This window comes from Triturus cristatus, chromosome 4_2 (genome assembly GCF_964204655.1).
Source record: "Triturus cristatus chromosome 4_2, aTriCri1.1, whole genome shotgun sequence".
Classification (NCBI taxonomy): domain Eukaryota; kingdom Metazoa; phylum Chordata; class Amphibia; order Caudata; family Salamandridae; genus Triturus; species Triturus cristatus.
Window position 1 is genome coordinate 951485040 of NC_140586.1, and position 23327 is coordinate 951508366.

Below are 23327 nucleotides of genomic sequence, written 5' to 3' on the forward strand. Positions count from 1 at the left end.
CGCTGTTGAACGGTACTGTGTGACGGGGATTCCTTGGTCAGGAGGCAGAAGGGTTTCCTTTGTGTGAAGCCTGCCGCAGGCCGCTGTCGAGTCAGCGGGGATCAGCCTCAGGTGTTGGATGTGAACTTTGGCACTATTACAACTTTACATTAGCTTCCCAGAAGCAGGTGTTGGCCACTGTCACTGCAGGCCTTCGCAGCTGTCAGCGAGAGACCGCCACCCTCAGTGGGACACAAATAGCATCCCTTCATTATAGGCAGTAGTTAAAGAGTTTGCAGTGTGTATGCAGTTCTGGGATCAAAGTTAATAGCTCACTATTCTAGATTAGGACTTTAAGTTATAAATTGCAAGTAACAAAAGGATGTCTCTTTTGAAAGCAGTAACCTGCTGATCTGGTTACATCATACCCACTCTGTAATCTACTTGGTACATGTTCTTTGCATCCGGCCTATTAACCCTCTGCACTAACTTCACAGAGGTCACAACCTCAACTATACAAACACTGTTCTGTTTCCAGGATGATAACTAATCACACGAGTTTTCTTGACATTTCTGGGAGGCCTGGTAATTGGCGGCGGAAAGAAAAGCCGCAGCAGGTGCTTCAAAAGGTGTATAAACTTCCAAACAGGGCGCCCCCAGGACTATTTGAGTATCGTCCACTTGGTGGCAGCGGAGTGACGTCTTTAGTACATGTTTGCCCCATATGCTCGGATATGCACTGTTATGCAAACTGTATTCACTGCTGTGTTGCTAGTGCCAACTCCGGTCCTCTCTGTTAATAAACGTGAACCAGGAACATAAAGAAACAGCATAGTTGGGTCAATGTAAATAAATGTGGAAAAATACTATCTGTAGCGTCGCCTTTTGCTTGTGGCAAAAATAAATATGGATAAATACAGAAAAAAAGCCCAAAAAATAAATATGGATAAATACAGACGGAAATGGCAAAAAAATAAATACCATAAAACCGGGAGCCCTACTTATAGGTTAACATGTGTCCCATTTAAGGTTAGGTATAGGTATACTATACCTAAGTAAGAGGTGGTTACACCAACTTACCCCAGCTGAGTGATCAGCCAGTTGTGTCAAATTTGTTAGGCCAGTCCAGGGGTGGCACAATACATGCTTCAGCCCCTGGTAGGCCTTAGATACACCAATGCCCTGGGTACCTAGTGTACACTGGTACAGGGGCTCACAGGGTGATCTAGTTCCAATGGGTTATGTACCTAGGGTACATGGAGTCCATGTTAAAGAGAGAGCAGACAGGCTGAGACCCTGAATGGCAGGATCTCAGGCCTACTAAGTCGAAAAACCAGCTAGACACTAGGCAAAAAATTGGGGGTAACCATAGTCAGATATCCACCTTCCTACAGAGAGGGAGAGGCAGAGGGAGAAATGTGTGCAAACTGGTGACTTCTTCTCTAGTGTTAACCTTTCACCCTCACTACTCAAGGCTCCACCCTAACCCACTGCTGTTTAACATGTATGTTGAGTCTTCAAGTGAACAAGTACACAACTTGGAATTCTATTTCCACAGGTACATTGATAATATGAAGTTTTACCTTAAGATGGACAGCACAAATGACATCCCTACTATAACCACTTGCATGCCATCGCTTTGGGCACGGATTAGACAGAAACAACAAACATATTCTGCAAAAAGGCTGAATTCCTTATCCACTGTCTCAACCCCAATCACTAGTTTCCACCAGAGCTGCCAAACACCCATAACAGTATTACGACCTCTCTCCAAGTAATTACTGCAACTAAACTGCCTGCTCTTTGTTGGACCTAGTGGAAAGTTGTGGACTTGCCCCATTCTCTAACGCGGACGACACCCAGAACATATTCTCTGTTATCTGACCGGGAAGTTATCTCGGAAGATCTCAACTCCTGCCTCTGCCTTGTCTCCCCCTGGATGGACTCCAACTCTCTAAAATGAAATGGAGACAAGACTGAGGTTATGGTATTGGGTAGGAATCCCCAGCTTTGGGGTCCCCATGCTGGGAGCACTTCCCGAACACACCAACAAGGTGAAGAACCTTGACTTCTGGCTGGACTCTACCCTGTCCATGAAGCCACAGGCATCTAAGGTCGCTTCCTCTTGTTTCGCCATTATGAAATGGCTCAAAAAGATCTTGTGGCTACTTCCTTTATCAGCTCAAAGAACTGTCATTCAAGCCATGATACTATCTAGGTTAGGTTACAGCAACTTCTTGTATTTTTGGGGCAGATAAGACTGTGTTCAGACGACTCCAAGTGGTCCAGAACTTTGCCACCAGGCTCCTGCTTCCCACACATTCTTCCGTTTCTGGTCTCCTCCATGACCTTCACTGGCTCGCAGTGGATAAGTGCATTCATTTTAAGGAACTCTGTTTCATGTATAAAATGAGCTTGTGCTCGGGACCTCGGTATCTGCAAAAACTAGTCATGCCTTCCCACCCCCGCGCTCTGCGTTCAAGCAACCAATCCGTTGTCATAGTTCCCCAAGGTTAGGCGCACCCAGATGGGGGACCACTCTCTCTTTTCTGGGCCCCAAGTTATGGAATGCTCCGCTTACCTGGAATCTCTTAGATGCTGAAGTTACTTACACAGTTTCTGCTAGGAGCTAAAAACCTGGTTATTTTAGGTCTTATTTCTAAGCGGTCTTACCTGTCCTCTAGGCGCTGGGACACCCAATGGGTAGCTACACGCTATACAAGAACTCAATAATAATACATCTCTAGCTGTCAGCCCCAACTCCAAACTGAGACTAAAAACACATATTAAAGCCACAGAAAAAGAATCATCGGAAACAGCAGACATTTCTTTCCAAACACTGATTTTCAGACCATTGTCCAATTAAAAGTAATTTCAAACATCGAATGGGGAGTGTCTCACTGCTGTTCTTCCTAATAAAAGACTGTGCTCCGTCCTTAAATTCATTCTGCAGCCTGCTGACCATTGACCTCTGGCACCAGAAAATGTGAAATTTGACCATATTATGCATGATAGATCTACCCCTTGAAGCATGAAGTACATACAAGACAGGCCATAACATAGAAAAAGCATTACACCACAGTACTCCTGAGTACATTAAAACCAACATGTCTAGAAGGAACAGAACTTCTAGAAGTCTAGGATTTACTCTTTTTGAAATCCCAAACATCAGGGAAACATCCACTGCAAATCGCTCTTCTAAGAATGTTCCCATGATCTGGAACTCTCTCTCAGTCAACATTAGACTTGCCACGACTGGCTTAACTCAAAAGTGATCTAAAGAACTACCCTAACACCCGAGTGTGTTCCTACTTCGGCTTGAACACAAAATAGTTTTTAATCACGCCTTATATTCTGTTTGAAATCACCTCACGTAGATCCTTCTTCTGTTGCACGGGTGCAACTTATGACGGCATTAGTGGGTTCCAAGTTTATTTTGATCTCACCCTCCCATCTGTGCCTCCAAACTGAATGATGTAGCTCCATTATTCTCATTATGGCTTTCCCTTATGCCATTTTCCATCTTGCCTTCTGCTTCTACTTACATAACGTTTTATTTGTTTGTGTTATAAAGAACTCTTCTGATGAAGCAGCAGTGCGTGTTCAGATTGACTCAGGATTACAGCATATGTGAGGTCTCTGAGACCAGAGAAGTCTTTTCAGCCTCAGCGCCAACAAGGTGTCTTAGGTCTCCTGTAGTCATTCATCCAGCGCAGTGTGGTGGAGTCGCTGCTCCGACAGCGGGAGTCTCCTCTGGTTCTCACTGAATCCAGCGCAGTGTGGTGGAGTCGCTGCTCCGACAGCGGGAGTCTCCCCTGGTTCTCACTGAATCCGGCGCAGTGTGGTGGAGTCACTGCTCCGGCAGCGGGAGTCTCCTCTCGTTCTCACTGAATCCGGCGCAGTGTGGTGGAGTCACTGCTCCGACAGCGGGAGTCTCCTCTGGTTCTCACTGAATCCGGCGCAGTGTGGTGGAGTTGCTGCTCCGACAGCGGGAGTCTCCCCTGGTTCTCACTGAATCCAGCGCAGTGTGGTGGAGTCGCTGCTCCGACAGCGGGAGTCTCCCCTGGTTCTCACTGAATCCAGCGCAGTGTGGTAGAGTCGCTGCTCCGACAGCGGGAGTCTCCCCTGGTTCTCACTGAATCCGGCGCAGTGTGGCGGAGTCGCTGCTCCGACAGCGGGAGTCTCCTCTGGTTCTCACTGAATCCGGCGCAGTGTGGTGGAGTCGCTGCTCCGACAGCGGGAGTCTCCTCTGGTTCTCAATGAATCCGGCGCAGTGTGGTGGAGTCGCTGCTCCGACAGCGGGAGTCTCCCCTGGTTCTCACTGAATCCGGCGCAGTGTGGTGGAGTCGCTGCTCCGACAGCGGGAGTCTCCTCTGGTTCTCACTGAATCCGGCGCAGTGTGGTGGAGTTGCTGCTCCGACAGCGGGAGTCTCCTCTGGTTCTCACTGAATCCGGCGCAGTGTGGTGGAGTTGCTGCTCCGACAGCGGGAGTCTCCCCTGGTTCTCACTGAATCCAGCGCAGTGTGGTGGAGTCGCTGCTCCGACAGCGGGAGTCTCCCCTGGTTCTCACTGAATCCAGCGCAGTGTGGTGGAGTCGCTGCTCCGACAGCGGGAGTCTCCCCTGGTTCTCACTGAATCCGGCGCAGTGTGGCGGAGTCGCTGCTCCGACAGCGGGAGTCTCCTCTGGTTCTCACTGAATCCAGCGCAGTGTGGTGGAGTCACTGCTCCGACAGCGGGAGACTCCTCTGGTTCTCACTGAATCCGGCGCAGTGTGGTGGAGTCACTGCTCCAACAGCGGGAGTCTCCCCTGGTTCTCACTGAATCCGGCGCAGTGTGGCGGAGTCGCTGCTCCGACAGCGGGAGTCTCCTCTGGTTCTCACTGAATCCAGCGCAGTGTGGTGGAGTCGCTGCTCCGACAGCGGGAGTCTCCCTGGTTCTCACTGAATCCGGCACAGTGTGGTGGAGTCGCTGCTCCAACAGCGGGAGTCTCCTCTGGTTCTCACTGAATCCGGCGCAGTGTGGTGGAGTCGCTGCTCCAACAGCGGGAGTCTCCCCTGGTTCTCACTGAATCCGGCGCAGTGTGGCGGAGTCGCTGCTCCGACAGCGGGAGTCTCCTCTGGTTCTCACTGAATCCGGCGCAGTGTGGTGGAGTCGCTGCTCCGACAGCGGGAGTCTCCTCTGGTTCTCACTGAATCCAGTGCAGTGTGGTGGAGTCGCTGCTCCGACAGCGGGAGTCTCCTCTGGTTCTCACTGAATCCGGCGCAGTGTGGTGGAGTCGCTGCTCCGACAGCGGGAGTCTCCTCTGGTTCTCACTGAATCTGGCGCAGTGTGGTGGAGTCGCTGCTCCGACAGCGGGAGTCTCCCCTGGTTCTCACTGAATCCGGCGCAGTGTGGTGGAGTCGCTGCTCTGACAGCGGGAGTCTCCCCTGGTTCTCACTGAATCCAGCGCAGTGTGGTAGAGTCGCTGCTCCGACAGCGGGAGTCTCCCCTGGTTCTCACTGAATCCAGCGCAGTGTGGTGGAGTCGCTGCTCCGACAGCGGGAGTCTCCTCTGGTTCTCACTGAATCCGGCGCAGTGTGGTGGAGTCGCTGCTCCAACAGCGGGAGTCTCCCCTGGTTCTCACTGAATCCGGCGCAGTGTGGCGGAGTCGCTGCTCCGACAGCGGGAGTCTCCTCTGGTTCTCACTGAATCCAGCGCAGTGTGGTGGAGTCGCTGCTCCGACAGCGGGAGTCTCCCTGGTTCTCACTGAATCCGGCACAGTGTGGTGGAGTCGCTGCTCCAACAGCGGGAGTCTCCTCTGGTTCTCACTGAATCCGGCGCAGTGTGGTGGAGTCGCTGCTCCAACAGCGGGAGTCTCCCCTGGTTCTCACTGAATCCGGCGCAGTGTGGCGGAGTCGCTGCTCCGACAGCGGGAGTCTCCTCTGGTTCTCACTGAATCCGGCGCAGTGTGGTGGAGTCGCTGCTCCGACAGCGGGAGTCTCCTCTGGTTCTCACTGAATCCAGTGCAATGTGGTGGAGTCGCTGCTCCGACAGCGGGAGTCTCCTCTGGTTCTCACTGAATCCGGCGCAGTGTGGTGGAGTCGCTGCTCCGACAGCGGGAGTCTCCTCTGGTTCTCACTGAATCCGGCGCAGGGTGGTGGAGTCGCTGCTCCGACAGCGGGAGTCTCCCCTGGTTCTCACTGAATCCAGCGCAGTGTGGCGGAGTCGCTGCTCCGACAGCGGGAGTCTCCTCTGGTTCTCACTGAGGTACTGACACTAAAGAGTCATCGTAAGGTCTCTGGGAGTGGACGGATGCCACTTCTGTTGTCCACAGACACTCCAGTAACAGTGGCATTCTGCTTCACTACAACGAGCCCCTAACACTCTAGAATCGCGATCGAACACAGGCGTTCTTGTCTCGGACACTGATGCTAGCTCTTAAAGACTGTCAGAGATACACTACCAGGACTTCCCCATTGTATAGCAAATGGTAACGCAGGCGCATAATGTGTGAATAAATGTGCTAGCATTGCATGTCAAATCTGGGCAACTCTGCCCTGATGATTTGTTTGGTCTTCTTTATGTTTTTACGCCAGTGAAACTGACCATCTACCATGTCCATTGGAAGTGCGAGTCATTTAACAGATGAGCTAAGACTCGGGTGAAAGGAGGTCACCCCAAGGTACCCCCCCTCATAGTCCAGGGTCTCTACTGTCTCCTCACACCAGGTGATGAGGTCACTGGACCCTGGTGTCAGCTGATTTTAGTCCAGGGGCTGAGGACTTTCACCAGCACCCTTTGAGGGGATGCTGCCTGCTGGCCCTCCTTGGTAAACTCAGACAAGCCCAGGTGAACCAGAGTCCTCGCTTTTCCTTCTGTGAGGCACAGAGGGGCAAGAGTAGGGGAGGGAGAGGGTGAGTGTATGTGTCCGTCCAGCAGTCCAAGAAACTGTGGCCCAGTGGAAAGGGATCCATTATATGTGTCTGCACAATATGAAAGTTTCTTTGCAAACTGTCCAAGGGCACAGAGCACATGACACCTGCTGACATGTTTTTCTGTGTGTCCACCCTCTTCCTGGGTCTAATGGACTGGGGGTATTTCACAATTGTTGAGCTGCCAAACAAGCTTTCTTGCGCTGCACTGAAGCCCACCCATCCCCTTTTCTTCTATGCTGGAAAATATGTAATCATTAAAATACATTTTAGACTTGTTATGGTATCTCACAGAGTTGTCTGCCGTCCTTTACCTGCAAGGCGCTGGTGGTCCCCTTACTGCAACCGGGCCGCCCTTCCAAGATGTGAAGGCATATCGACCACTATAAATGCTAAACATCGATTATAAGATCTTGAGCTGTATAGTAGCGACGCTGTAGTTACCCTATATGCCTCGCTTGGTGCAAACAGACCAGACACGGTTCATTCTAGGCAGGAACACCGTGCTTAATATCCACAGACTTATGGCATTGCTGACTGATGGCTCTTATGACTGGAGGGCGGCAGCTGTCATGGCAGAGGATACAGAGAAGGCTTTTGAATTTCTCATTATAGTGTTGGACAGGATGGGGCTAGGATGGCTTTGTGAGCTGGACTAGACTTCTGTATTCCCACCCCTTGGCCAGAGTAAGGACTGGTGGGGTGATCTCCTCGGAATACAAGGTGGGCAGCAAAACTCAACAGGGTTGCCCACTACCTCCACTGCTCTTCGCACAGGTGGTTGAACTGTTGGCGTGTAGCTTGAGATTCGGTCCAGTTTTATATGGCGTGGGGGAGCGAGGATCGACACATTGTATAGCCTTATATGCAGATGATATTCTCTTTGTTTTTAAGGATGTAGCCGAGGATGCCATGTGAGTGGTGGCCCTGCTAGATTGTTTCTGGGCAGTCTTTGGCCTGAGGGTCAACTGGCAAAAGTCTATGGGCCATATGTAGGAAACACTTTTGCGATCGCAAACACTGCGAATCGCAAGAATCTTGGTGTTTGCGATCGCAAAATTGACTGCACCTATGTAGGAGAGGTGTCCGCCCCAAAAAGGAGCGATTCGCTAATTTAGCGATTAGCAATTTAGCGTAAAGCTTAGTTTGCGAATAATCTAGCGTATTCGCAGTCTGCGTCGCAGTATTTGCGGAAATCGCAATTACCGACATCGCAAATTGTGTGGTCGCTAAATCATATTTCCAGAAAAATCGCTAATAGCGATTCCTCAATAATCGCAGTTTAGCACTGCTCAATTACCACCAACTCTGAGCAGGTGGTAACCAACTGCAACCTATTTAAACAGGCCCACAATGCCACTGGGACTTCCCACCATGGCTGGGCTGTACGTGATAGCCAGGAGGCTGTGAATCAGGGATGTCACACAGAGAAGGAGACACCAGGAAAGGATCTACAGGACACGCATCACCCTCTTCCAACTGACCGATGAGGAGATCCATGTGAACTACAGGCTGCACCCACACAGCATCCTGGATTTAATAGAGGAGCTGACACCCATACTTGAACACCCCACAGGCAGGGCACACATCATTCCCACCCATGTGCAGGTGCTGTGCTCACTGCGCCTCCTGGCATCAGGGAGTTTTCAGGGGGTCATTGCCACAGCAGGTGGTGTCTCGCAAAGTGCACTGTCGCGCTTCCTCCACGCTTTCTTGGATGCAATGGTACAGAGGCTGCATCACCACATACAATTTCCAAGCACACAACAGACACTAGATCAGACCAAGCAGGATTTCTATCAAATTGCTCAATTCCCCCATGTCATTGGCTGCGTAGATGGGACCCATGTCGCAATCTCTCCCCCATCACATAATTAGTATGTATTTCGTAAGAGGAAGTCATATCATTCCCTGAACGTCCAGGTAGTGTGCAATGCCCAACATATAACCACTGATATTGTGGCCAAATACCCTGGAAGCACACACGACTCATTTATGTTTCGCCACTGTGCATTACATCGCAGACTCACAAATGGTGACTTTGGAGAGGGCTACCTGCTAGGTAAATGCATGCCAAACACACACAGTGGCAGTAGAGTGATGCAGTGGCAGGACATTATTGACCCTGAATCCGCTTATGCCCCGCAGGTGACAGTGCGTATGCTGTACGAGACTACATCCTCACACCGTACCTGAATCCAGCTACTGCAGGTGAAAGGAGGTACTACAGCGCACACAGGGCTACACGCTGTGCCATTGAGAAGACCTTCGGAATCCTAAAGAGCCGTTTCTGATGCCTCCATAAGAGTGGAGGTGCGCTACAGTACAGCCCGGAACCATGTTGCAAAATTGTGGTTGCCTGTGCTATGCTACACAACATCGCTACCAAAAAAGGAACCCCAGTGGACCTGACAGACTCTGAATCATCAGATGAGGATGGACCAGCAGCACATCGCGGTCCGGCAGGTGGTGATGGTGCTGCTGTCGGACGCATGAGACGAGATGAGATCACACAAACTACTTCTAAGTGAGTAAAGAGGACACAATGCGACTGATTTGTTTCTTACAGGGATGTTTATTTCCTTATCTTCTGGAATAAAGGTATCTTACATTGTGACTTTATAGTCCCTGCATGCACTTGTTTGTGTCACAGTGCACTAACTACCATCAGCCACTGAGTCTACATGGACTGTGTTGCGTCACACATGGCCATCAGTCCCTTGTGTCCCTTCCCCTCCTCCGTGCACGGCCTGTTGAGCCTCGCTGTGCCTGCGCACTGCCCTCCCTGGAGTCATCATCCACTCTGCCATGGCGTGCGCTCCGGCGTCTGTCCTGTGGAATTGGGGGAGTGATGCTGCTCCTGCTTGATTGTTCGTCAGTGTCCATGGCACCAAGTGTGCCTATGCCACCTGTGGCAGTTGCGCGCATCTGGTCCACCGCATGTGTAACTTGCACCAGGACACTGCCAACGTCCTGGCAGCAGTGGGCCATCTCGTGCTGCATGCTGACAAATCTTCTGGCCAGCAGGGATGTGGCGGTTGACTGGCGGTTCACTGCCCTGGTGTATAGGTCCAGCCGTGTGTGTAGGCGATGTCTCTCCCAGCGCCGGGCTGCCCTGTCCCTCATGATCTCCCTGCACAGGCCCTCCAATGCACCAGTCATGGCAATTACACCTGCGCGCAACTCGGTCATGTTGTGGTTATGTGCAGCCATTTGCCGTTGGATTGACCGTATCCCCTTTACTTGCAGGCGCTGTTGCTTGAGCATGCTGCCCTCAAGGCCCGAGAACACCGTGTCCTCTTCACCAGGAGCAGTGCTGGAGGACGGGCGTGCCCTGCGTCTCATCCCTCTCCCTACTCTGGAATGTTCAGGGGACTGTGGTTGGTGCTGTTCTGCACGCTGCCTGTGCACTGGCTGTTGCTCCTCCGCTGTGTCTGGTGCCTGTGCCTCCAACAGTGGAAGTGGTGGTACAACATTGCGGCGCCTGCATGGTGCTGTGCCTGCAGTTCTGGCTTCGCCCTGCTCCTCCTGGCCTGCCTTGTCCTCCATCTCAGCTGTTGCCTCGCATTCAGCCTCACTATCCTGTGTTGGTGGTGGTGCTGTGGATTGAATGGCACACATTAGTTCTGCGTCCTGTGTGGCATTTGCAATGCATTAGTTTTACACAATAAATTCACATGGGTACTATCTGTCTTTGTCACTATCTGCATGATGGAGTCCTCCCTATTCCACCTGGCTGTGTCTCACTGGCACAGTTATCAGTGCATGTGACTACGTCTCCCATAATTTATTTCTGGGTGTGCTGTGTGACATGTACTGGAGTTGCAGTCAGGTTGTCTTATGGGGGTTGGGGGTGGGTTGGGGATGTATCAGGGTGTTTTGGCATGCATCTTACCTTGTCTGGTGTCTGTGTGTTCTGAGCTGTCCAGGTCAGCCACTCCACTCACACTCTCAGGCTGCAGTGTGCCCTCCACCAGCTCCTCCAGGGGCGTTGGTTCTGTTGCAGTGGAAGGCCCCCCCACCGTTTTTTTTGGCCTCTGCAAGTCTTGTGGCCACCCTCTCCTTTGACCTCTGCCGCATGTCATACCACCTTTTTCGTAGGTCCTCAACACTGCGGTGCGTGACACCAATGGCATTGACTTTCTCTTGGATGTCACTCCATATCTTGCGCTTTCTGGCCTCTGGAACTCATAGGGAACTCTTCCCAAAAAGGAGATCATGGCTGGTGACAACCTCCTGTGTGAGGACCTCCAGCTCCCTGTCACTGAATTTATGTTTCCTCTTCCTTGCTGGTTCATCATGCTGCTTCTCAGGCCCCTGGGACTCCATTTGGCTGGTTTCCAAAAGCTGTGCAAAACTGTTCTCCTCTCCACACAGGCTCTGACACAGCTACTGGCTCACTCACAGCTGCGGGCAATCAGGTGCAGCATGGGCAGTCACACTTCCTGGGTGTGATGTCATCATTCTGCACCTGAATTGCAGATTCCCGTTTTTGCGATTCCTTATTTGCAATTTCGCAATTAAGGAATCGCAATTTAGGTAATCGCAAAAATATTCTGCGATTTTTAGGGAATCGCTAAATAATAGCGAAATTATACCTACATCGGAATTTGCGATTCCGAAATTGCGATTCGCTAAAAAACGCAATTTCAGAATCGCAAATTCGGTTCTACCTACATATGGCCCTATCTTATTTCCCCCTGAGCACGGTGGCATGGCCGGCCCTGACTGCAAGAGGGTTGAGATGGGATCCCACATGCTTACAGTATCTGGGAGTCAAAATATATTACAATATACAGGAAATCCTGGAGGGCAATGTGGGGCCGGCTGTTCGAGCCTTATGCTCCAGTATCGTCTTTTGGAAAACGCTGCCGATCTTGGAGGTCAGCCGAATAGCCATAGCTAAGCTGGTGGCCCTTCCTCAGCAGCTGTATTTTTTTTGGTGTCCTTCCCATAGTGATACCCCGTGGATTGGTCAGGGAAATTGACTCCCTGATGATCTTGTTTGTGTAAGGCTCTGGCCGTCGCAGAGTGGTGATGGCTAAATTACCGATCCGGTCACAGAAGGCAGCCTAGCGGCCCCAGACTTTGAGGCTTACTATTTGGCGATGCAGCTGCAGTGGCGGGTAGTCAGGCAGCAGAGCAGGGCTCGAAAAATCTACTCGTTCACTCGCAATTGCAAGTCAAATTTTATCAGGTCGAGCTATTTTTAACACTTACTAGTCCCATCTGGCGAGTGCACTTAAGCTGGAAAAGGACGGGGGTTCTGTTCATTCAGAAAGTGAATGACCAATAAATATGCCATTAAATCTTGTTGATCTTGACACGTTTGCCGTCTGTTCAAGGAAAGAGGTCAAATGTCGGTTTTTTACTAATTGCTGCTTGGAAAATGGAGCATATTTTTCTTTTTCTTACTATAGTTAGAGGTTTTTGTCTGAAGATGTCAGTTTTTTTTCTCTAACACATAACATATAAATAAATAGCCTGACAATAAATATTGCAAATATTTCAAAACATACCAGGAATTAAAAAAACTATATATTTTTTTAATTAAGAAGTGTGATGCAAACAAAGAGTTACAAGGGAGCAAAAGAAATCAGAGCACTTTAGTTTGTGATGTGCAATTGGCACATATTTGCAGAAACTATTCATAAACATAGTTTGTACAATATACAGTTGTATTAGTAGAGGTGCAGGTCAGTGGGAAATGTTGTGGCCATTTCAATGTAAAATCTGCTGATTGTTATGTTGTGTTATGTTATGTTATATTGATTTTGTAAGGTGCACAGCTACCCAAAAAGGGTTTCCCAGCGCCAGCCTGAGGGAACAAGATAATCGGAATTACTGATTGAACAACCACGTCTTTAAACATTTACGGAAGTTCACATATATTGTTTCATTCCAGAGTGATATGGGAAGAGAATTCCATAAGGTTAGACTGAGACAGGCAAATGAGCGACCACCCATCCGTGAGAGTTTAACCCTGGGAACCAAGAATTTCCCCTGAGTAGTAGAGCATAACAAACGTGGAGGTTGGTAAGGATGCACCAGATCTTGCAAATATCGTGGGGCAGTGCCAGACTTGATCTTAAACATGTAGCTCAAGGCTTTAAATGTAACGCGATTTACGACCTTGAGCCAATGAAGATCTTGTAAGGAGCCAGAGATGGAAGCAGTTTTGGGGATCTGACAAAGTAATCTGGCAGCAGAATTCTGCACCACCTGTAGTTTCCGTAACACTTCCTTGTTAGCCCCCAGATAGAGGATGTTACCATATTCCAGACTTGAAGTCACAAGCGCTTGGACTACAGTCCTTTGAGTGGAACAGGGAAGCATCCAGATGATTTTTTTCAACTGTTTCAGAATGGTAAAGCAGGTGGCTGCCACCTTCGCTGCTTGCTGTCTCAATGATAATTGGTCATCAATAATGAATCCCAAATTGCATACTTGGTGGGTAGGCTGGGGTAGGGCACCCATTTCGTCAGGCCAGTGCTGGGGGCCCCAAAGGTCTTTATTTTTCCCCAAAATCAGGACCTCAGTCTTCTCGCCATTAAGTTTAAGTAAATTAACTTGCATCCAAGATGCAATATTCCTTAAACCGGTCTGAAGAACTGATGGTCCGAACATCTTCTCGGCAGAAAGGGAGAAGATGATTTGGGTGTCGTCCGCATAAGAGAAAAGGGACAGCCCGGCCTCCTCAGCAATTGTTGCCAGAGGTCAGAGATAAACATTAGATAGTAAAGGGCTAAGAATGGAGCCCTGGGTTACTCCATAAGGAAAGGAATGCATTTTGGAAGTGGCCCTAGAAGAGAAGACTTGAAAAGTCCGATTGGAGAGAAAAGATGTATGCCAGGCAAAAGCTGCACCAGAGATGCCAAGGGACTGTAGGGATTTTATCAAACTCGGCGCTCAGATCTAGTAATGTGAGGGCCACTGTGCCCCCGCTGTCCAGGCGATGTCAGCATTTCTGTGACTCCAAGCAGAGTCGCCTCGGTCGAAAAACCCAGACTGGGAGGAGTGTAAGAAATTTGAGAATTCAACAAACTGGGTTAATTGTAAGTTTATGAACTTTTCCAAAATTTTGAATAGATCAGAAGTCAAGAGATTGGTCTGAAATTGGATGACTGAGCAGGATCCGCGTTAGCCTTTTTCAGGAGCGGGAGGACCATAGCGTGTTTCCACTCAGGCGGAACAACTGCTTCCTTTAAGGAAGCATTAAGTAGCTCCATGATTAGCATGAGAGATGGTAATTCAAGCACAGTGGTAGGTAGAAGGTCACATGGAGAACCTGATTTAATGCTACCTAGGATTTTCTTAAATGAATTAATGTCTAGGAGTGACCAAGATTCCAGTTTGTTAGAGGGTTCAGCCGTACAACCCAGTGGTGAAGGCTAACTGAGTAGAGTCAACTGATAAAGTACTGCACAATGTAGAGTAAATTTGCTTCACTTTGTTCAGGGAAAAATTAGCACGGTTGTCACATTGTAGCTCATCTATGATCAGGGGCGTGGCTGAGTATCAGAACCAGACAATTTTTTGACCATAGTAAACAAGGTGCGGGAAGAGTGCTGTGCATTGGAAATAGTAGATGAAACAAAATCCGCGCGAGCTGATTTACAAAGGGCTTGGTAATCTTTTAAGCCTTTTTTGTATTTAAGTTTGGAGTCCGGCGCATAATTCCTCCTCCAACTTCTTTCCAGGGCTTTACATTTCGTTTTTTCAATTTTTAATTTCTCTGTAAACCAAGGGGCAGGGGGACGGTGATTGTAAGACCTTTTAACTGAGGATGGAAGGCAGTCATTAATTGCTTTGAGATTCCAATTGTGGATTATGCCCTGTGAAGAGGTCGACATTTGATGAATGGCGGGGACACTATTTAACAGGAGTTTATTAAAAAGTTCCATATCCAATTTGCCCCAGTTCCTAAATTTTTCCTGTGTTCCAGATACAGCTGTAGGCAGATGGACCGGAATTATGCAACAGAACTTGACTGCAAAATGGTCTGACCAGCAAACGAGAAGAGCAGGCAGACATTGAATATTAGGTAAGCCTGCCGCGTGAGTAGGACCGGTGTTACAAAGCAACAAATTCATCGCTGCAAGATCCGAGATCAGCGCGCGGCTGATTGTGCATTCAGGGTTATCAAGATGAAGATTAAGGTCACTCAGAATGGTAAAGTTGGCAAACTACCGTGTGCTACCACTTCATGCTTTGATTATGTATTTATTAAAAGGGATCGTTTTTAAACATGATTTGAGAAACATTCCTGCCCCCGCCCTGATGAAAATGCTGTTAATGAACTAAGAGGCAAGTCAGGGGTCCGTGTATCCTAAATGTGGCTAGATTTGTATTATATGGAGCAAAGGTTTAGCCTATTAAATCAAACAAAGCAGACATGCTGAACACGCACATTTGGAGGTGCCCTCATATGTGATAATGAAGAAAATGGCGGCTCAATTAATTAAATTATTTTCCCACAATCCCATCATTTGAAACCGGTTTATGGGTCAAGAGCATTACAAACAGGTTGAGTAGATTATTTAGGTCACTAGATCTGCAGGCCTAGTAACATTTTCATGATTTTTCGAGGACTGTAGAGGAGGGGGGGCCTTTGGCCCCTCCACCTCATGTGCCTTTTTGTCTTCTCCTGAACCCCAGACGAGTAACTGGAGGTGGCCTGGGAAACTCCATGTTATTAGACACTGTTGGTTACAGAGTCTACAGAAAATGCAATTCCCCTTCTCCCCTGATGTACCATTACAGAGGCTGGAGGTGCTACCCCATGGGGGGGGGGGGTGGAGGGGCCTAACAGAATGGGCAGCTCACAGCGTCACCTGGATAAGAGGCCTGTATCACATGGAGGGATCAATCAACTCGAATTTGTAGAGCGTAGCTAATCGCCCGCGAGGGTATCCAGGCACTGAGTTTATGAATTAGGGGACGGAGGATGATGATCAGAGGTGCAGGGGAAGGTCGTTCCAGGAATCGGTGGCGAGGTAGGAGAAGGAGCGCCTTCCGCTGTTGCTTCACTGAACGCGAGGCATGTGAGCGAGGGTGCGGGAAGTGGAGCGTATGTGTCTGGGGGGTTGGTGGAAGTTCAGGCAGTGTTTGGTGAAAGTTGGGCCTTGGTCATGGAGGGCTTTGTAGGCAAGTCTTGAATTGCCATCTTTTCTGGATAGGGAGTCAGTGGAGATTCCAGAGGTAGGGGGTGATGTGGTTCCGTTTGGGGAGATCGATTGATATACACCAACAGTATGACCTCTGGAGGGTGTGGTGGTGGTTGGGGGGGGGGGGGGTTTGCTGTAAGGAGCCCTAACTGCAGCGATCAGGAAACACTGGGGAGCTGGAATGGCTGAACCGCCCACACACCAAAGCGGTCATATTATATAGACAACCAATGGCACACAAAAGGCGGTCACGTGCTTCTATTGGGCACTCAGGGCAGACATAAGTGCACCTTTGAGGGACTACCGGGGGAAGGGGGCATGGGGCCCCTCATACCAGAAGCAGATTGGGCAAAAATACTGGATCAAGTCCACATAAGGTCACGTCAAGATTTGCTGACTTGGTATTGGTCTTGGCGAAATGCGAGATCACGATGAACTGGAAGGAAGCAGGAGGCCTAAGGGTGAACCAGTGGTTGAGTGAACTATGCAGGAGGGCAGGCTTCGAAAGTGGTGCTCTGTTGCAAAGAGGGGGTGTGGCTCTCTTGAAGTGGCATGTGCATAGGACGGCTTGGTAGACTGCCTGGATGAACCAGACCTGCAGACACCAGTTGGCTCCCCAGGGACCATGGTGACTGAGGGGGGAGTGGATTCGTGAGAGGCAGGAGAGTGCGCTGGACATGGAGACTGGGTGGCAGCCTCCTGGCTCCAAGGAGCTTGTGGGGAGAGCGGCGATGGGGATTCCCCTACCATTATGATCTAGAACTGTTAGACTTGTTCTTGATTGACGGCGGTGTGGCATTCTTTAGTTCTTTAGCTTGACTGGGTTGCTTTCTTAAAGGTAGGGTGACTTGGGGGGTGAGAGGAAGCCCCTAGGGGCTGGATTGCTGTAGCAGGGATGTGGAATTCCTATAGCCCGACGCCTGGGACATATTGTTTGGGGTCAAGGGCAACAAGTTTTCATGTGTATTTTGTCCTTGGGACAAGTAGGCCCAACCCCCTACATCACAAACCCTTTGGCCGCCAGATTATAGTCCCATATGATGGATCAGGGAAGGGCACTGTCGGCAGTTAAGGTAATATTTGTTTTCATGTTTTAACGCTGTTCAAACTTGTATTTATGGCTCATAAATGCAAAACCTTTATTATTAGGGTGAGCGATCTAAGTACATGTTGTAAGCTCAGACTACTACTGACAGTGCTTAAAGTATAAAAATGGGTGCACACGCTTTCATTGTTTAGCACTATGAGGCTATGCATACTGCTCCCAGAATGCTCTCTGATTAGATGCACATATATGGAGACGCTTTAAAGCAAGTTTGATTATTCTTAGCTTTCAAGATAAAATGTTCACAAAAAAAAAGCAAAAACATTTAGCTAAACTTCTGTAACATTTTAGGTGGCGTTTTTCTGCAGCAACATTTAGTAAAATGTGTTGATGCATGCTAGACTGATTTTCATAATGGAAAATCAGTCTAACCAGTTTTAATAAGATTATGGAAAACATAAAAATAAACAAGCATCAGTAAAGCCAATTGGTCTGAAATTGTTGGTCAGTCTTTTGGTTTTATCAATGCGTGACTTGTTTTGGCATGTTTTTTGTAAAACCTTATTGGCGTGCGTGCTGCTGGGCCCTCATCATTATAACAGACATTGGCAAAAGCAAAAATTGTTTCGGTCTCAAAAAGCACACACTGCCACAGTTGTTCCTGGCACTGAACAAAACGACTGTGTGTCAATTTTGCTCCTTGTGAAAGAACAGAATGGTGTCATTCACAGTGAAGCTAGCCAACTGACAGAGAGAGACATTTTAATAAACACAACATGTCATGGTTAACGCCAGACCCAATTAGGGGCCAATTATTAAGTAAAGTCTCAAAAGCGCACTTATGTCCTTGTATTAAGTGTAGATATACGACTTTCCTGAATTCACAAGACTTTACAGAAGTAGGCCAAGAAATAGTACTCCTAGAAAATATTTGTGACCTGCATTTTAGCATGAGCAAATATGCATGTGTAGATTTGCTCATGCGAAAATCCGAGCGTTTGCAAGTTTACTTCCCCTCCAACCACTTTTTTCCCAACCCAGGAAGAAGTTTTATGTCTGCCATTGTCAGGAGTAAATATCCAACCTTTCTCAGCATGGGAAAAGATTAGAGAACAGTTGGTGAAAACCCTTAAAACATGCAAGTTAGTAGGTTTGCACAGACTCAAAAGGGCATTCCAACCCTGAAACTGTTGCTTAACTTCAGCGCCAGTATGTAGATCTGCGGAAACGTGGCAACATAAGGGAATTGCTAGTATTCATACCCTGCTATGGAAGGAGCCCTGGCATATTCAGAGAGGCTATTTCGGAGCTCTTATATAAGGGTATTGCTGCCATAATTTGTCACCACATTACATGGCACAAAAGGGACAAGTGGATTTTGTTACAGGACAAGTAGATTTAGGAAGTAACCTGCCCCATGGACAAGTAGATATTTTATTAAATTCCACACCCCTACTAGAGGGATGGAATAGGGGAAATATGGGACAGTAAGAGGCCGATGCGCACTCCTCTCCACCTGGACTCAAAGTTATTGTGGAGGGTGCCAGCGTTGTGGACAATGCATGGTTGTGGGAAAATGTTATGTATCTGTTGTGGTTACAGAACAAATTGGTAGTGGTGGTTAATGATCACACTTCTCACAACAATATACGTGGAAAATATTTTGTAACCAATCATCAGAAAAAGTTTCCTTAGGTTGGTGCTACCTTGATACCCAGCACCCTACTACCAGGGGTGCCAACACACACTGGTTATAAAAACCACAGTGTAAAGAATTTAAACAAAGTGGGTGCAAGATTTGATTCATGAGGCCCCCTTGACATATGGGTGCATCATTCAAGACTTTTGTGTTATGACTCCATACTTAGACCTAGCTCTCCAGATCTCTTTATACACAACACTTCTACCCTCATTACTTGACCCAAGTGAGCCTTGTGACGAATCATGTGTCTGTTGTTTTTCAATACACATGTACAGATAATCACAGATACTAGACTACTTTCTAAAAAACAGATTTGTAACATCCCCAGCAATTCCAGCTTCGCGGATTGACTTTTTTGGACTTCCGCCGACTGCTCTGATATCTTTGTTTATATATGTCTGTTGTGGCATGCCTTGACTTTACTGTGTTGGACCTGCAATAAAAATCTGTATTAAAAAAAAAAAAATAAGATGTGAGACCACATCACCTGAGCCTTCTTTCTCGATGGACAGGTGTGTGAAGAGGTGAAGGATACTCAACGATCTTGTCATGTACCTATTGGAGCACTTCACAGTGTTTTATGTGCTCACAAACCCCCAGTGTTTCTTCAAATTTCATGTCTGTAAATATACACAACTTTATATAGGACAAACCTAGCCACAAATCAATGACCTGCTAATGGTTTTAAATTAGGAACATCTACAAACAAAAGATCACATGTGTGTGAAGAGGAAGGCTAGAGTCTCAATGACATCTATCACGTAACTGTACTACGGCGAAGTGAGGAGAATGTGTTTGGATGTGCATGTGTGTCCATGTGCACGCATGTCCGTGTGTTCACAAAAGTACTTATATATGCGGGGAGTATTCTCTGTGCCCTATCAGGCTGATGATAAAATGTGTCTAATTTGTCACTTACCTTCTTGGTTACTACTGTTCTTACTCCTTGAATCCTTGTCGTTCAAGGGGCGCACCCCTTCCTTTTCTTCTTCTTCCTTCATTGACTCAATCACAGGACCTGAAATGTGGAAGACAAGCAGGAGGTGAAAAGATCCTTTAGTGATGATGAAAACAACAGGTCTGAACATGGAGCTAAGAATGAGTTCAGGAATTTAAAGTGATCCTGAGTTCACATCTTTCTTTCCTTGTGCCTGGACTGAAAGAATTGGGGGAGATCAGATTCCGTTTGAGCACCAGTATGTGGTACTATATTAAAAAAATGCTCCACTGCGATATGTCTGGAAGGATCCAGAGTATTATCAAAGACGAGAATCACGGAGCGTTTACCAGGTAGAGCACACTGTACAGTAAGATATTGAAAATTGAAAACAACTAATAAGAGATATGCAGATATTACTAATGCAGATTATAAGAATATAATGTATGTACTTATAAGGCTCATTATGAGTAGTGAGGAAATGCCGATTTGAATAGTAACAGGACTTACTAGTCGAAACAAGATTATGAGTCTAATGGGAAAACCTTGTGCTGCTGTAGTTCCCCAAACCCATTTCAAGAGGTAAAGCTTTACAAAGGGAGAATGGTGAAAAGTACTTGGTATTTCGAAAAAAAATACATAATTGGCGAAATTCCTTATTTACACAAAAGCAACTCGTAAACGGGAAAGAATTCCACAGCTGGAGATTACCAATCTCCATAGCGAATTGTTAAAGTTGTTCACTGTCATCTAGCATGCCAAATGTCCTGAGGGGTGAATGTAGGGCAAACACTGCATTGCCTTGTATTGGCCATACGGTCATGGAAGGGAGATCACAGTAAAGAAAGCTAAAACTCAGACTCTGGGGCCACATTACCTCAGTTTGTCTACCTGCTCGTAATCTGAATTCCCAATTTACCATGTATGGGGTATTCCCATCCCAATGGCTGTCACTGAGGTTCCTTGAATTCAAAGATGCTCTGTGTATCAGTCATGCAATGGGCGGAGGTAGATGGGGAGACGGCTAATCCCTGAGAGACGCCAGAATCAGCTTTCTGGGTTTGGATATGATCTGTGAGATGACGTGGTTCATGGGGATGGCAAGGAAGAGATCGCACGCAAGGTCTTTCCTTGGATACCCGCATTCTCCGAGCTGCTCAGAGCTGTTAGGTGTTGGACCATGTCAGAAGCAGCAGAGAGAGAGTTAGTAGAATGAATCAAGGCGGCTGCTCTTTCACCAGCACCTGTGTTCTTAGCGTGTCCACTGTAGATACTATGATAGATACTGTTCCTCTGTAAGGATAGAAACTGGCCTGGACTTCTGTCTAAGAATTGAAGCATCTGCATGTGTGCTGCCTTTTCGTTATTTTGTATAAGTAGCATCCATTAGCTATTTGTCTGTATTTCGGAAAGTGATTTGCATCAAGACCAGGGTTCTTTGGAAGTGGTTGGAAGATCATTCGAGTTCTTTAGGCCAAATACTCGTAAGAAGGGAGGGATTGGCAATCATTTGATTGGCTTCTGCAAAAGGTTCAAGTGATTTGTGTCACATCCTCTTCGGGAGATCAGGCAACAGTCAAAGATTCCCAGCCACTGGGGCTGTAGCCAATTGCCTCTGATGTCCCACGGTCCATCTTACGATGGCTCTACACACTGAGCCAAGTCCACCCATTCAGCACTCAACTCTGTGGTAACGATGGGAGCAGCCGCAGTCTTCTCAGGAAAGTTAGTATGGGGGGTGCAACCAGCACAGCACTCATCAGACAACCAATAGCGTAATACCTTGATTGTCCAGCCTAATGCTTATCTATAAAAAAAAAAAAGAGAGTAGTGCTTTAATACACAGTAAAACTCAGTAGAAAACCTACAGCAAAAACTATCAAGGGCTCCAAGTTACTTTTGCAAGATTACTATCTCTGACAAGGATTCCCTCTCTACCCCCTTCCACCTACGCAATTCTAAGGACTCCTGATGTCGGTATCAGCACAGGTGCAGCGTTTCTCCCCTGTGAGCTAATAGCAATAGTTGGCACTCCATCTCTCAAAACGTGTCACCCAAAGTTCAGGTCTGCATTAGACCTTGCGTCGACCTTCGCACCTCAGTCCTTGTCCTCCTGTGGTGGGAAGAAGACGCACCAGCAGTAGGTGTGTTAGACGACTGCTCCATTCCATCCGAGCATACACGGGCTGCACAGCAGTGTTGGGAAGCAGCGGAAGGCTTCAGTCGGTGGCCCCCTCCCGGGCACACGATGTCTGTGGCAGATGGACCCACAGCAGGGGCTCCTTCCTCTTGGACTGCATGAGTGGTTGATTTCATGGCTGGGTCCTCCCTGAGTTGAGGCAGCAATGCGTTTACTTACAGTAGCATATCTGGAGATGGCAGCTAAGTCTCTTCAAGAGGCCTTAGTGAAGCAGCTGTGGCACTGGACGCACTTCTAGCCAGTAATTGGGCAGCCGCACACTCGAGCACAGCACCAAGTGCTCGAGGCACAGCTTCACTTGTAGGAGCATAGTTCACATGGGCACATGTTCACCAGGTCCCACAGGCCTTGTCATGATACACGACTAATTGGGCACAAATGAGGCAAGTGCCACAGGCTTATACAGGTCTCTTCTTCAGCAGTGAAGACCACTCGGCTACACCTTTGGGGCAAATGCCATGGCTACAACAACAAAATCAATTCAGACAATCTTGGAGAGTGCCATAGTTTAGCTTAGTCTTGTCTTTCTGGTGCAGACAACTCTGGCACACTTTTGGGCAATTGCAACAGCTGCAACAGCAAAGTCGACATGGGTGATCCATCGGGCACACTTCAGAAATGTTTAAAATTCCTAGTTTTGTCAAACATGCTTGGTTCCGAGCTTGGAGTATACCAGTCTCACTTTCATGAGTCTTTGCCATAAGGACTCACCGCACCAAGGTCAACTGCTCTTGTCTACACTAGTAGTTCTTTCCACTTTCAAGGTTAGCTCGCTCCTTCTGGCTTCTTCCATGAAGGATCTATCCTTTATACCAAACTCCAGGTGATGTCCCTGCCAGCTAGCTAACTAAGGCAGACTCCAGCTCTGCCTGTGCAGTGGTCCTCTGAGTACTCTGTGGAGCACCCTCTCCAGTTTGTTCATTTACAGCAGGCAGGGGATGTATATTCTCTGTCTGCCTGGTCAGAACCTGTTTGGGTTTGTCCTCCTTTTATATTTCAAGGCTGTATCCAGACTCAGCTGTCAAGAGTGATGCGCCTCACAGGAGGGTCATCGCTACACCCACCAGAGAGGCAGAAAGGTGTGCGGACATTCTGTATTTCATTAATAAAAGTCACACTTGACAGTGATCAGGAAGAGAGACAAAGGCTAACCCCTTTATAAAGGACCCTTTGCACTGTGGCAACAGGAACTGCAATCCCACCCTTCTTCCGTACCATCCACCAAATGGCAGTATTCAGGAAGACCAATCAGCAGCCGTCTTCAGAAAAAGGAACTAATCAAACTCCTAAGGGGAAACCAGTCTCCTCTTTCTCCACTAGAGTGCTTAAGCTCCCTCCCTCCAGCCCATTCTAATGTCTGGGAGAGGAATCTCACTTTCATCTTGT

General features: G+C 48.0%; 1 protein-coding gene across 8 annotated transcripts in view; it reads right to left on the reverse strand.

The window, feature by feature from the left end:
• Positions 1-23327, reverse strand: part of LOC146839074 (uncharacterized) — a 100016-nt gene that overhangs the window by 48097 nt on the left and 28592 nt on the right. For all 8 annotated transcript variants that reach the window (XM_085603088.1, XM_085603084.1, XM_085603081.1 and 5 more), the window contains one exon: positions 19724-19822. In XM_085603088.1, the coding sequence (XP_085459214.1) occupies positions 19724-19805 (82 nt within the window). In that variant the 5' untranslated portion in view covers positions 19806-19822. The remainder of the gene's footprint in view (positions 1-19723; positions 19823-23327) is intronic.